The sequence below is a fragment of the Amblyraja radiata genome, chromosome 2 (assembly GCF_010909765.2).
Source record: "Amblyraja radiata isolate CabotCenter1 chromosome 2, sAmbRad1.1.pri, whole genome shotgun sequence".
NCBI classification, from domain to species: domain Eukaryota; kingdom Metazoa; phylum Chordata; class Chondrichthyes; order Rajiformes; family Rajidae; genus Amblyraja; species Amblyraja radiata.
Window position 1 is genome coordinate 1,018,273 of NC_045957.1, and position 15,682 is coordinate 1,033,954.

The following is a 15,682-nucleotide window of genomic DNA, read 5'->3' on the forward strand; positions in this document are numbered from 1 at the left end:
TATGTTAATTTGCAGTTGAGCAAGGTGTTGAAGCTACCACATTTAGAGTATTGTTTTCAGTTTTGGTCACCCTGCTATAGGAAAAATATTATTAAGTTGAAAAGAGTGCAGAGTACAACATTGAAAAGACATTTGGACAGGTACATGTGTAACAAAGGTTTAGAGGGATAGGCTCACAGGCACGTGGGGCTAGTGCAGATGAAACATATTGGTCATTGTGGGCAAGCGAAGCCGAAGGGGCTACTTCCTTGCTCTGACTTCCCCGTCCCAACACCTTGAAGCCCCCTCTCCCCCAACCTCTTTTTCACCCTTTACCCACCACCTCTCCCCCCCCCACCCACTCTTCACTCTCCCCCCCCCCCACCCACCCTTCTCTCTCCACACCTCTGCCCCAACCTCTCACCTAACACATCTCTCCCCTACCTACGCACCTCTCTCTCCCCTCTCCCACCATCTATCTCACCACCCTCATTCCCCCCACTCTATCTCCCCAAACGCCTCCCCCACCCACCTTTCATCTCTCCCCTCCCACACTTCATACTCTCCCCCCACTATTCCCTCACTCTATTCCCCACCCTTCCCTCTCCCCCCACACTTCCATCTCTCCCTCTCACCCACCCTTCCCCCTCTCTCTCCCACCCTACCCTCTTCGCCCCATCTTCCCCTCTCTCCCCACCATCCCTTTCTCTCCACCCTCCCCTTCCCTCTCCCCCCACCTTTCCCCCTCACCCTTCTGCCCCCCATTTCTCTCTTCCCCACCCTTCCCGCTCTCTCCCCTTCCCTCTGCCCCCACACTTCCCTCTCCCCCATCCCTCATCCCCTTCCCTCTCTCCCCCTTTCCATTCACCCCTGCCTCTCTCCCCTCCCTTCCCTTTCTCCCTCCCATCTCCCCCTCCCTCTCTTCCCCTTTCCCTCTCTCTCCCTCCCTCTCCCTTCCCTCTCCCTTCCCTCTCTCATCTCCCCTTCCCCCTCTCTTCCCCCCCTTCCTTCTCTCCCCCCTTCCCTCTCTCTTCCCCCCTTCCTTCTCTCCCCCTTCCCTCTCTCTTCCCCCCCTTCCCTCTCTCTTCCCCCCTTCCCTCTCTCTTCCCCCCTTCTCTCTCTCTTTCCCCCTCCCCTCTCTCTTTCCCCCTCCCCTCTCTCTTTCCCCCTCCCCTCTCTCTTTCCCCTTCCCCTCTCTCTCCCTCCCTCTCCCTTCCCTCTCTCCCTCCCTTCCCTCTCTCCTCCCTTCCCTCTCTCTCCCCACTACCTGTCTCCCCCTACCTCTCCCTCCCCCCCCCCCCTTCCGTCTCTCACCCCTCCTCCCCTCCCTTGCTCCCTCCCTCCCCTTCCATCTCCACCCCTCTCTCTCCCCCACCATTCCCGTCCCCTCCACTCGCTCCCCTTCCCTTCCCCGGTGCCCCCGTCGTTTCTCTCCGCTAGCTCCAACCTCCTATCCCGCCGGACTGGGTGTTTCATGAGCCAATTGCAAGAAGTTGGCTTCGAGCCAGACGGCAGCGCCTCGACAGGGGTTGGGACGGGGAGTCGATGCTGGGTTCTGGTGCTGCCGAGGTAGGTGCTCCCTCACTGCCGGCCGCGCTCCCTCCCGCAGACCGCCCTGCTTCCACCCCCCTAGTTCCTTCCTCTCTCCCTTACCCCGCTTCTCTCTTTCCCCCTCATTCACTCTCCCGCTCCCTCCCTCTGTCTCCCTCTCTCCCGCCCTCTCTCTCCGTCACTCACTCCACTCTATCCCCCTCTCCCCTTCACTGACCTCCTGACCTCCCCACACTCTCCCCCTCTCCCCGACCCCTCTCCCCTACCCTCTCCCCTACCCTCTCCCCGACACCCCCCCAACCCTCACCCCCTCACTGACCTCCCCCACACTGACCTCCCCGACCCCCACACCCTCTCTCCCCGACCCCATCCCTCATCCCCTTCCCTTTCTCCCCTTTTCCATTCACCCCTGCCTCTCTCCCCTCCCTTTCTCCCCCCCCCCTACCCCACCCTCTCTCCCAGACCCACCCACCCTCTCTCCCCCTCAGAGACCTCCCAGCCCCTCTTTTTTCTCTCTCTCTCGATCGAACAGTTCCAACCCGAAAAGTTCCAGCGAGTCTGTAAGTAATCTGAGATGGGTAACCCCTCTATTTCCCTCCTTTTCGCTGCCCCTCACACACATCATCACCCTACCCCCCTGTACACAGTCCCACTCTGCCCCTCACCCCCCCCCCCTTTTAATCTCGCTGTCCTTTTCCGCCCTTCTCTCGCCCTTCACTCTCATTTCTCCCCGTTCTCCCTCCCACTCCTCCCTCTCTCTTTATTTATTTCTCCCCTCCCCCTCTTCCCTCTCTCTCCCCCTCTTCCCCCTCTTCCCTCTCTTCCCTCTCTCCCCTCTCTCCCCTCTCTCTCCCCCCTCCCTCCCTCTCCCCCCCGCCCTTTCCCCCCTCCCTCTCCCTCCCCCCCTCTCCTCTCCACTCCCCCCCCTACTCTCCACTCCCCCCCTCCTCTCCCCTTCTTCCCCTCACTTCTCCCCCTCTCCCCCTCTCCCCTCCCCCCTCCTCTCCCCTCTCCCCTTCTTCCCCTCTCCTCTCCCCCTCCCCTCCCCTCTCCTCTCCCCTCTCCTCTCCCCTCCCCCCCTCCTCTCCCCCCCCCTCTCCTCTCCCCCTCCCCCTCTCCTCTCCCCCTCCCCCCCTCTCCTCTCCCCCTCCCTCCCAGCAGCCACAGCCCTTGTTTTCTCTCTCTCTGGCTCCCCTGTGCTGGTCTGGGTTCAAGGTCCAGATGTGGTAAGAGTTAGTTAGCGAGTGTGTGGAGCGGGGAGCTGGGCTGTCAGTGCTGGCATGTTTAGTTGCTGTGTGCCGGGCCCGGTGTGTGTGTGCTGTGCACGGATGATGCGTGTGCTGGCCGGCGGTGCACCGCCACTGTGGCGCGCCCTGCAATCCCCCCTCACCCCAAGGTTGCTCTCCTACAGGGCTGCGGGGGAAGAGAACCGGCAAGTGGACAGCATGTCGGTGGGTGGGACGAATGGCCCGGCTCGCTGCCGGGAGAAGGTGCTGACGCTGGACTCCATGAACCAGCAAGTGAAGAAGGTGGAGTATGCGGTGAGGGGGGCTATCGTACTACGAGCCAGTGCCATCGAGAAGGAGTTGCAACAGGTTGGTCCCTCCCTCCCCCCCTCCTGTCTCCCTCTGCCCCCCCTCCTTCCTTCTCCCCCTCTTCGCTACCTCTCCCCTCCCCCCACCCCCTTCTTCCCAACTTCTCCCCTTCACTTTCGCTCCCTGTCACTCCCTCTGGACAGGGTGTCTTGGAGGTCTGAAGAAACGACCTGACCAAAACATATCCTCTCCATGTTCTCCAGAGATGCTACCAGATCTGCTGAGTAGCTCCAACGTGTTGTGTCTATCTACAGTATCTTCCCAGCTGTTATCAGGCAATTCAACCATCCTACCAACAACTAAAGTGCAGTACTGAGCTTCTATCTACCTCACTGGAGACCCTCAGACTATCTTTGATCGGACTTTACTGGGCTTTATCCTACACAAAACATTATTCCTGTTATCATGTATCTGTACACTGTGAATGGCTCGATTGTAATGTATTGTCTTTCTGTTGACTGGATAGCAGGTAACAGAAGCTCTTCACTCTACTGTACATGGTATATGTGACATGACAATGAACTAATCTAAATTAAACCATTTGTCCGCATAGAGATTGAATCCTTGCATCTGTCTAAATGCCTCAAGCATTGTATCTAAATCCCCAACTTCTCTGTGTGCAATGAGTTGCAGACATTGATCTGCTTCTCTGATGGTTGGCCAGTGACTAGTGCTGAGCGGTCCACCGCTCGTCATCCACATTAACCATGTGGATGACAAAGTAGTAACATTGATATTAAGTTTGCAGATGACACCAAAATTGGTGAACAGTGAGGAAGGATTTAAATCGGTGATGGACACAAATTGATGGAAAACTCAGTGGCTCAGGCAGCATCGTTGGAGAAAATGGATAGGTGACGTTTCACATTGGGAAGGTGGGCTGAGGAATGGCAAATGGAATTTAACTCTGACAAGTGTGCAGTTTGGTACATCAAACCAGGGCAGGACTTGCACAATAAATGGAAGAGTCCTGGAGAGTGTGTAGAGCAGAGAGATCTGGGAGTACAGGTGCATAGTTCAGGTGGTGGGTCAGGTGGCCAGGGTGGTGAAGAAGGCGTTTGGCATGCTTGCCTTCATTGGGAAGAGGAATGAGCACTACAGTTGGGACATCATGAGGCAGCTGTACAGGTTGTTGGTGAGACCACACTTGGAGTAGTATGTACAGCCCTGGTCACCCAGCAACAGGGTAGACAATAGTGGTTCAACGCAGCTCACCACTCCCCACTGCCCCTTCTCACGGGCAGTTAGAAATGACCTCTAAATGTATTTATCAGTTGTCAGTATGTGTTTGGCCTCAAAGCCCAGTGAGATACTCTGGTGAGATGTACCCTTTGCCCATTTGCTGAGTTAAATGTCCCACCTCCACAATCTTGTGCAGAGTGGCTCTTGTGGCAGATTGTGGGCAGACTACACTGCCTGTGCCTCTAATAACTTATATCTACACTATATCAGGTCACCCCTCAAACCCAGTGTGCCAGAGAAAACAATCCAAGTCTCTTTATTCCTAGGTACACAAAAATGCTGGAGAAACTCAGCGGGTGCAGCAGCATCTATGGAGCAAAGGAAATAGGCAATGTTTCGGGCCGAAACCCTTCCGGTACAGGAAGGGTTTCGGCCCAAAACGTCACCTATTTCCTTCGCTCCATAGATGCTGCTGCACCCGCTGAGTTTCTCCAGCATTTTTGTGTACCTTCGATTTTCCAGCATCTGCAGTTCCTTCTTAAACACTTAATCTCTTTATTCCTAATAGCCTCTAATCCAGGCAGCATTCTGGTAAACCTCCACTGCACCCTCGCCAAAGCCTCCATATCTTCAGGAAGGAGTTCAGTAAGGCGTTCGACAAGGTTCTGCATGGTAGGCTGCTCTGAAAGGTTAGACCGCAATGGGATCCAAGGAGAGATACGTAGCTGAATGGTTAGTAAATTGGCTCCATGAAAGGATGCAGAGGGTGATGGTGGAAGGTTGCTCCTCAGACTGGAGCCTGTGACTAGTGGTGTGCCTCAGGGTTTGGTGCTGGGCCTGTTACTGTTTGTCATTTACATCAATGATTTGCATGAGAGCATGCAGGGTAAGATTAGCAAGTTTGCTGATGATACAAAAGTTAGTGGTTTTGCAGATAGTGAAGATGGTTGTGAAAGATTGCAGCAGGATCTGGATCGATTGGCCAGGTGAGCGGAGAAATAGTTGATAGAATTTAATACTGAAAAGTGTGAGGTGTTGCATTTTGTGATGTCTAACAAGGGCATGACCTACACAGTAAATGGTAGGCCTCGGTAGTGTTATAGAGCAGAGGGATCTAGGAACATAGGTGCATGGTTCCTTGAAGGTCAAGTCACAGGTAGATAAGGTGGTCAAAAAGGCTTTTGGCACTTTGTCCTTCATCAGTCAGAGTATTGCGTATAGAAGTTGGGAGGTCATGTTGCAGTTGTATAAGACGTTGGTGAGACCGCATTTAGAATATTGTGTTCAGTTCTGGGCACCATGTTATTGTCAAGCTTGAAAGGGTTCAGAAAAGAATTACGAGGATGTTGCCAGGACCAGAGGGTGTGAGCTATAGGGAGAGGTTGAGTAGGCTGGATCTTTTTTCCATGGAGTGCAGGAGGATGAGGGAAGATCTAATAGAGGATTACAAAATCATGAGAGGAATAGATCGGGTAGATGCACAGAGAAGGTGAATCGAGGACCAGATGACATGGGTTCAAGGTGAAGGGGAAAAGATTTAATAGTAATCCGAGGGATAACCTTCTCACACAAAGGGTGATGGGTGTAAGGAACAAGCTGCCAGAGGAGGTAGTTGAGGCAGGGACTATCCCATTGTTAAAGAAACAGTTAAGGAACATGATTGATCCCTGTCATGTGAGGAAAGATTGAAAAGACTAGGATTTTATTGACTGGAGTTTAGAAGGATGAGGGGAATCTTATAGAAATGTATAAAGTTATAAAAGGACTGGTCAAGCTAGATGCAGGAAAAATGTTCCCAATGTTGGGTGAGTCCAGAACCAGGGGCCACACTTAAAATAAAGGGGAGGTCATTTAAGACTGAGGTGAGAAAAAACGTTTTCACCCAGAGAGTTGTGAATTTGTGGAATTCCCTGCCACAGAGGTCAGTGGAGGCCAAATCACTGGATGGATTTAAGAGAAAGTTAGATAGAGCTCTAGGGGCTAGTGGAGTCAAGGGATATGGGGAGAAGGCAGGCACAGGTTATTGATTGGGGACGATCAGCCATGATCACAATGAATGGCGGTGCTGGCTCGAAGGGCCGAATGGCCTCCTCCTGCTATTTTCTATGTTTCTATGGATAGGACAGGTTTGGAGGGATATGGTAGGCCTCTGGGTAGACTCGGAAAGTGGGACTAGTGCAGCTGTGACATGTTGGCTGGTGTGGGCGAGTTGGGACGAAGAGCCTGTTTCCACACTGTATCACTCTGACCTCTATCTTTACTGCAATGAGCGACCACAATTGCACTCGTTACTCCAAAGTTGCATACAGTTGCAACATGATAGACAATAGATGCAGGAGTAGGCCATTCGGCCCTTCGAGCCAGCACCGCCATTCAATGTGATCATGGCTGATCATCCCCAATCAGTACCCCGTTCCTGCCTTCTCCCCATATCCCCTGACTCCGCTATCTTTAAGAGCCCTATCTAGCTCTCTCTTGAAAGCATCCAGAGAACCGGCCTCTGAGGCAGAGAATTCCACAGACTCACCACTCTCTGTGAGACAAAGTGTTTCTTCGTCTCCGTTCTAAATGGCTTACTCCTTATTCTTAAACTGTGGCCCCTGGTTCTGGACTCCCCCAACATCGGGAACATGTTTCCTGCCTCTAGCGTGTCCAAACCCTTAATAATCTTATATGTTTCAATAAGATACCCTCTCATCCTCCTAAACTCCGGAGTGTACAAGCCCAGCTGCTCCATTCTCACAGCATATGACAGTCCCACCATCCCGGGATTTAACCTTGTAAACTTACGCTGCACTCCCTCAATAGCACGAATGTCCTTCCTCAAATTAGGGGACGAAAACTGCACACAATACCCCAGGTGTGGTCTCACTAGTGCCCTGTCCAACTGCAGAAGGACCTCTTTGCTCCTATATTCGATTCCTCGTGTTATAAAGGCTTTCTTCACTGCCTGCTGTACCTGCATGCTTACTTTCATAGACTGATGTACAAGGACCCCCAGATCCCGTTGGTCTTCCCCTTTTCCCAACTTGACGCCATTTAGATAGTAATCTGCCTTCCTGTTTTTGCTACCAAAGTGGATAACCTCACATTTATCCCATTAAACTTAATCTGCCATGCATCTGCCCACTCCCCCAACCTGTCCAAGTCATCCTGCATTCTCATAGCATCCTCCTCACAGTTCACACTGCCACCTAGCTTTGTGTCATCTGCAAATTTGCTAATGTTACTTTGAATCCCTTCATCCAAATCATTGATGTATATTGTAAACAGGTGCGGTCCCAGCACCGAGCCTTGCGGTACCCCACTAGTCACTGCCTGCCATTCTGAAAGGGACCCGTTAATCCCTACTCTTTGTTTCCTGTCTGCCAACCACTTCTCTATCCATGTCAGCACTCTACCCCCAATACCATGTGCCTGATTTTGCCCACTAATCTCCTATGTGGGACCTTATCAAATGCTTTCTGAAAGTCCAGGAACACTACATCCACTGGCTCTCCCTTGTCCATTTTCCTAGTTACATCTTCAAAAAATTCCAGAAGATTAGTCGAGCATGATTTCCCCTTCGTAAATCCATGCTGACTCGGACCGATCCTGCTACTGCTATCCAAATGTTTGGCTATCTCATATTTTATAATTGACTCCAGCATCTTCCCCACATGTCAGGCTAACTGGTCTATAATTCCCTGTTTTCTCTCTCCCGCCTTTCTTAAAAAGTGGGATAACATTAGCTACCCTCCAATCCACAGGAACTGAACCTGAGTCTATAGAACATTGGAACATTATCACCAATGCATCCACGATTTCTAGAGCCACTTCCTTAAGTACCCTGGGAGGCAGACCATCAGGCCCTGGGGATTTATCAGCCATCAGTCCCATCAGTCTATCCAACACCATTTCCTGCCTAATGTGGATTTCCTTCAGTTCCTCCATCACCCCAGATCCTCTGGCCACTACTATATCAGGGAAATTGTTTTTGCCCTCCCCAGTGAAGACAGATCCAAAGTACCTGTTCAACTCATCTGCCATTTCCTTGTACGCCATAACAAATTCACCTTTTTCGGTCTTCAAGGGTCCAACTTTGGTCTTAACTAGTGTTTTCCTCTTCACATACCTGAAGAAGCTTTTACTATCCTGCTTTATATTCTTGGCTAGCTTTCCTTCGTACCTCATCTTTTCTCCTCATATTATCTTTTTGGTTATCTTCTGTTCTTTAAACATTACCCAATCCTCTTGCTTCCCGCTCATCTTTGCTACGTTGTACTTCGCTTTGATTTCCTGCCTCTTACTCAATGCTGTGGAGGAAGGAACTGCAGATGCTGGTTTAAACCGAAGATAGACACTAAAAGCTGGAGTAACTCTTCAGAAGGGTCTCGAAACGAAAGATCAGGTTCCTTCTCTCCAGAGATGCTGCTTGTCCCGCTGAGTTACTCCAGCTTTTTGTGTCTATCTTACTCAATGCTTGTAAGTTTGAAAGAGGGTGTCGGTGAGTTGAGAGTGGAGTGTGTGCAGATAGTCAACATGTGTTCAGGTAGTGCATGGCTTCCTGCCCTGCCCCTCCCCATGGCCCCACATCCCCTGGCTGGCCTCCAGCTTGTAACAGTATCTCCCCCACACCTTAGGCAGTGGGAGAACAGTTGGCCCGCTGTGCTGAGATTCTCCAGCTCACACTGCTGCGGTGCCGTGGCTGGCAGCCAAGCACAGCGTGGCTCAGTGCAGAGGCCAGACGTGCTGGCAACGTCGCCTCGCACAGTTGCCTGTTCCCAGCCAGCTGCTACGGTGGACACACTCCCAGGGTCAAAGAGAGAAGCTCCCACTACATCCCATCCCCATCACATACTCTTGGAGTCAGACACAGAGTGGCGCCCCCTCTACACGCCCCGTGCCCGTGTGTCCCTGGAGAGGGAACACGCGGTGTCCGCGGGGACTCTGGAGACCTTCCGTGAACGCTGGTCGCCGCGGGAGGTCGAGTGTATTGTTGATAAAGTTGTCGATATATTAATCTGATGACCGTTTGTTTGTAAACTGTGAACATAGGCAGCATTTGAATGGGTTAATAGTCGGTATGTTTATTTTTATAGTCTGAATAAAAGTATTTGTATATAAAAAAAGGGGTCAGACACAGGTTAGAGCTCCCTCTGCCTGGTGTCTGCAACGTGGCTGCTGCTATTTTACAACATGTGGCCGACATCTGTACTTGCACTCGGTGAGTGAGGGAATACTTGTCACCGGTGCTTGTGTTACAGTTGGCTATGGAGTTGGCTACGGTTGAGGAACATGGCGGGGGGGGGGGGGGGGGGGGGGGCCCACTGACCCTCTGGTGTGTGTGTGTGTGTGTGTGTGTGTGTGTGTGTGTGTGTGTGTGTGTGTGTGTGTCCCCAAGACTATCTGAGCTGCTGCAGAGTCTGTTGTCTGACTGCTGTTAGTGTTGCAATGCCTGAAACATACATTCGGACGCTAGTCTGCTGAGGAATGTGGGGGAGCATCGTCCACCCCCGAATCATCGCCCTGGCTACGGGAAAGAGGCCCTTCAGCCCTTGGCCTCTGTTCTACCGTGATAGGTGGATGAAGCTCCACCATTCCCCCTCCCCTCAGCTCCCCACCCCATCCCTCAGCTCCACTCTGCTACCCTCCCAACCCCTCAGCTCCCCTCCCCTTCCCTTCACCCCCACCCCCCCCCCCCCCGTTCCCTTCCCGTCAGCTCCCCTCCACTCCCCTCTGCTCCCCTCCCCTCAGCTCCCCTCCCCACCACTCAGATCCCTTCCCCTCAGTTCCCCACCCTTCCCCTCCGCCCCCCACCCTTCCCATCTGCCCCGTCACCTCTGCTCTCACCCAACCCCTCAACTCCCCTTCCCTTCCCTCCACTCCCCACCCTTCCCCTCCCCTCCCCACCTAAACCCCTCCGTTCCCCTCCCCACCCTTCCGCCCCCCTCCGTTCCCCACGCCTCCACTCCCCACCCTCCCCTCCTTCTCCCTCTCCCCTATCACCACCCTCTCGTGTCACCGCTGCCTCTTGCAAGGTCACCTCGGCCTTGCTGATAATGCAGCAGCTTCTGTGAGCAGGGAACTGGCTTCACCTTAAGTCAATTTCAGTCGAGTCCAGACTAGTCAGGTTAAACTACAGCAGCGCGGTGAGGTGTAGCTGCAGGCAAAGCCGTCTTGCACAGACACGGAAACAACACACAAATACATAAACTCTACATTCCACAAGCCAGTAAAAAGAAAAACATTTGACAAAAGAACAAGATGTTAGTGTGAGGCACAACACCACAAAGAATGCCATGGCAGGGTCGGAGGTATCTGTACACCTTCGTTACCCAGCTGGGAATAGTGTTGTGTAGAACATAAAGGGCTGCAGTAACACAGGGCAGCCCAGTGGTGCAGCAGCTAGAACTGCTGCCTCATAGCTCCAGGGACCTGAGTTTGAACAAGACTACAGGTGCTCTGCTTGCAAATCGCATGTTCTCCCTGTGACTGCATGGGATTTCTCCGGGAGGGGAGAGGGTGGGCTGGGGGATGGGAGACGAGGGGGGAGGTGGTGTCGGGGATGGGTGGGGGTGTCAGGGATGGGAGATGAGGGGGGTGGAGTGTATGCTAAGGAGCTCCTGTCTCTCTCCCACCCACGGCAGGGCACGAGCAAACCCTTCAGTGAGGTGATCCGGGCCAACATTGGTGACGCACATGCCATGGGGCAGAAGCCCATCACCTTCATCCGACAGGTAGGGGGGGGGGGGTTGGGGAAGGGACTGGGGGAGGGGCGGGGAGGTGCAGGGATGGGGGAGGGGCTGGGGGATGGAGAAGGGGCTGGGGATGGGCGGCAGGGGTGGGGAGGTGCAGGGATGTGGGGAGGGGTTAGGGTTAGGGTTCTCCCGCCCCGCCCGCACCTGGGACACCAGCTCAGCACCTGTGAGGGGAGGGTTGGCTGGGAAGGGAAGAGTAAGGATGGGGAGGGGTATGGAGAGGTGGGGAGCATGGGGTGGGTGGGGGTGGGAGGGTTGTGGGAGACTGACCCCTTGCTCCTCCTTGGTTCTTCCATCCTGCCAGTACTGACTGCCCCCTCTCTCCCCAGTACTGACTGCCCCATCGCCTTTCCCCCCCACACCCTAAAGTGAGTGCCCCTCCTTTCTCTCCCTTCCTCAACCTCTCTCCCCAGTACTGACTCCCCCCCTCTCCCCCAGTACTGACTCCCCCCCCTCTCCCCCTGTACTGACTGCCCCCCCCCCTCTCCCCAGTACTGACTGCCCCACCCCCTCTCCCCAGTACCGACTGCCCCCCCCCCTCTGTACTGACTGCCCCCCCCCTCTCCCCCTGTACATACTGCTCTCCCCCAGTACTGACTATCCCCTCTCCCCAGTACAGACTGTCCCCTCTCTCCCCCAGTGCAGGCTGTCCCCTCTCTCCCCCAGTACAGACTGCCCCCCCCTCTCCCCAGTACTGACTGCCCCCCCCCCTCTCCCCAGTACAGACTGTCCCCTCTCTCCCCCAGTACAGACTGCCCCCCCCTCCCTCTGTACTGACTGCCCCCCCCTCTCCCCCTGTACATACTGCTCTCCCCCAGTACTGACTATCCCCTCTCCCCAGTACAAACTGTCCCCTCTCTCCCCCAGTGCAGGCTGTCCCCTCTCTCCCCCAGTACAGACTGTCCCCTCTCTCCCCAGTACCGACTGCCCCCCCCTCTCCCCAGTACTGACTGCCCCCCCCCCCCCTCTCCCCAGTACAGACTGTCCCCTCTCTCCCCCAGTACAGACTGTCCCCTCTCTCCCCCAGTACAGACTGTCCCCTCTCTCCCCCAGTACAGACTGTCCCCTCTCTCCCCAGTACTGACTATCCCCTCTCTCCCCAGTACTGACTGTTCCCTCTCTCCCCAGTACAGACTATCCCCTCTCCCCTGTATTGACTGCCCCCCTCTCTCCCCAGTACAGACTATCCCCTCTCTCCCCAGTACTGACTGTCCCCTTGCCCCCAGGTGCTGGCTCTCTGCACCTACCCTCAGCTGCTGTGTGACCATAACATGCCTGAGGATGCCAAGGCGAGGGCACGGAAGATTCTGGATGCCTGCGGCGGCCACAGCATCGGTGAGACTGGGAGGGGGGAGGGAAACCTAGCTGCCTCCACCACCACACCTGGTATCCTTGCTATAGCAGGATGAGTAACACTGAACACAACTCCAAAGGCGGCCTCTCCAACATCATGTACAACTAGAACATAACATCCCAAAAGCCTTCTTGACCACCTGTGCACCTGCACTCCTAAATCCTGATGCTCGACAACACCCTGCCATTCACTGTTTGACTCACCTTGCACTTATCTTCTTTATCCATGACCCATTCCTGAACCCACCTGCCCAACCAATCAAGATTCTGCTGCAATACCACCAACTTTAGTGCCATTTGCAAACTTGTCATGCCTTGTACATTCTCATCCAAATATTTGTTACAGATAACAAACAGCAATGGGCCCAGCACTGAACCTTGAGGCACACACCCACTTGTCATAGGCTTCCAGTCTGAAAAACAACCATCCATCATCATTCCTTCCATGAAGCCAATGTTCTATCCAGTTAGATAGCTGTCCTTGGATCCCTTGCGATCCTACCAGAGCAGCGTACCTTGCATGTGGAGCTTTATCAAATACCTTGCTGAAGTCCACATAGACAAATGGACACAAAGTGCTGGAGTAACGCAGAGGGTCATGCAGCATCTCTAGAGCACATGGATAGGTGAAGTTTCTGGTCGAGGCCCTGCAGCAGATTATCCAGATGCTGCTTGACCCGTTGAGTTACTCTAGCACTTTGTGTTCTTTTGGGTTTTAACTGGAGTGGGGGAGGGTGTGGGGATTGGATGGGGGAGTGTAGGAGCGGGAGTATTGGGGATGACTGTGGAGAGGGGGGGTGAGAGGAGGGGGAAGAGTGCAGAGTGGGAGTTGGAGGGCGGGGGGGGGGTGCATGGGCAGGACCTACATAGTAAATGGTAGGCCTCTGGGGTGTGTTGTAGAGCAGAGGGATCTAGTAGTGCAGGTGCATGGTTACTTGAAGGTGAGACGCAGGTAGATTGGGTGGTCAAAAAGGGTTTTGGCATATTGGACTTCATCAATCGTAGCACTGAGTATAGAAGTTGCAAGATTATTTTGCAGTTGTATAAGTTGTTAGTGAGGCCACATTTCGAGTATTCTGTTCAGTTCTGGGCACCATGTTATAGGAAAAATGTTGTCTAGCTGGAATAGGTACAGAGAAGATTTACGAGGATGATGCCAGGACTAGAGGGTGGGAGCTATAGGAAGAGGTTGAATAGGTTGGGTCTCTATTCCTTGGAGCACAGGAGAATGAGGGGTGATCTTATAGAGGTGTATAAATTCATGAGAGGAATAAATCGAGTAGATGCAGAGTCTCTTGTCCTGAGTAGGGGAATCGACAACCAGAATCGAGGACCAGAGGACATAGGTTTAAGGTGAAGGGGAAAAGATTTAATAGGAATCTGGGCCGAAGGGCCTGTTTCCACAGTGAATCTGTCTATGACTATGATAGTACAGGAGTGTGAGGAGGAAGGGGGAGAATGTTGGAGAGGGACAAGGAGGAAGAGTGGGATGGGGGTAGAGTGCAGGAGTGAGAGGAGGGCAAGAATGTAGGAGCGGGAGGGGGTAGAGTGGGGAGGGGGGACAGTGTAGGTGCGGGAGGGGGGAGAGTGGGGAGGGGGGAGAGTGTAGGTGCAGGAGTGGGGAGAGTGGGGAGGGAGGAGGGTGTAGGTGCGGGAGGGGGGAGAGTGGGGAGGGAGGAGGGGGTAGGTGCAGGAGTGGGGAGAGGGGAGAGGGTGGAGGGTGTAGGTGCAGGAGTGGGCAGAGTGGGGAGGGGGGAGAGAGTGGAGGGTGTAGGTGCAGGAGAGTGGGGAGGGGGGAGAGGGTAGGTGCGGGAGGGGGGAGAGTGGGAAGGGGGGAGAGTGGGGAGGGGGGAGAGTGGGGAGGGGGGAGAGGGTAGGTGCGGGAGGGGGGAGAGTGGGGAGGGGGGAGAGTGGGGAGGGAGGAGAGTGGGGAGGGGGGAGGGAGGAGAGTGGGGAGGGGGGAGAGTGGGGAGGGGGGAGATTGTAGGTGCGGGAGGGGGGAGAGTGGGGAGGGAGGAGAGTGGGGAGGGGGGAGAGTGGGGAGGGGGGAGATTGTAGGTGCGGGAGGGGGGAGAGTGGGGAGGGGGGAGAGTGGGGAGGGGGGAGATTGTAGGTGCGGGAGGGGGGAGAGTGGGGAGGGGGGAGAGTGGGGAGGGGGAGAGTGTAGGTGTGGGAGGGGGGAGAGTGTAGGTGTGGGAGGGGGGAGAGTGGGGAGGGAGGAGAGTGGGGAGGGGGGAGAGTGTAGGTGTGGGAGGGGGGAGAGTGGGGAGGGGGGAGAGTGGGGAGGGAGGAGAGTGGGGAGGGGGGAGAGTGTAGGTGCGGGAGGGAGGAGGGTGTAGGTGCGGGAGGGGGAGAGTGGGGAGGGGGAGAGAGTGTAGGTGTGGGAGGGTGGGGAGGGGGGTGAGTGTAGGTGCAGGAGGGGGTAGAGTGGGGAGGATGGAAAGTGTAGGAGCGAGAGGAGAGGGGAGAGTGTAGATTGGGAGGGGGTAAAGTGGGGAAGGCATGGAGTGTAGGAACAGGAGGGGCAAGCGTGTAGGAGAAGGAGGGGGGTGAGTGAGTAGGGGAGAGTGAGGGGGGAGAGTGTAAGAGCAAGATGAGATGGGGGAAGGAGGGGGGAGTGTGGAGGGGTAAGTGTATAGGGGGGAGAGTGGGGAGGGGTATGGAAGGGGGGAGTTTGGAGGGGTGAAAGTGGGGGACTGGTGCTGTGCTCTGTGGTGCTAAGTCTCTGGGATCCTGTCTCTGTCCAGGGGCATACACAGCCAGCCAGGGCATCGAGGTCATTCGGCAGAACGTGGCCAAGTACATTGAGAAACGGGACGGGGGCATCCCATCGTGCCCTGACAACATCTTCCTGGCTGCCGGGGCCAGCGAGGCCATCGTGGTGAGTGGGGGTCGAGGCCGGGCTCTGTCTGTATCTCCACGGTGGTGCTCAAATGGGGATTAGTGCATGGTGAGTTTGTGAACAAAAGCCTGCAGTACACTTGCCATCATCGAGTACAAGAGTCAGCAAGTCACATTGCAGCTTCATAGGGTTTGTTTTGGTCACATTTGGTGTATTGTGTGCAGTTCTTGTTGTCCCATTTGGAGAGGAAGCAGCGGTGGTTTACCAGAATGCTGTTTGGATGGGAGGGTATTCACTACAGGGAGAGGTTGGTCAAACTGGGATTGTTTTCTCAGGAATGTCAAAGGCTGAGGGGAGACGTGTGGAACTATATAAAATTAAGAAGTTTATAAAATTTAAATTGCAAAATTGCATCCATGTGCCTATCTAAGAGGCTTTTT

At 54.4% G+C, this 15,682-nt stretch overlaps 1 protein-coding gene across 1 annotated transcript; it reads left to right on the forward strand.

Moving 5' to 3' along the window:
• Positions 1–1,371: 1,371 nt before the first annotated feature.
• Positions 1,372–15,363, forward strand: LOC116985582 (alanine aminotransferase 2-like). The gene is made up of 5 exons (XM_033040405.1): positions 1,372–1,548; positions 2,942–3,125; positions 10,937–11,026; positions 12,274–12,382; positions 15,148–15,363. The coding sequence occupies exons 1-5, from the start codon at positions 1,454–1,456 to the stop codon at positions 15,342–15,344; spliced, it is 675 nt and encodes a 224-aa protein (XP_032896296.1). The 5' UTR covers positions 1,372–1,453; the 3' UTR covers positions 15,345–15,363.
• Positions 15,364–15,682: the final 319 nt, after the last annotated feature.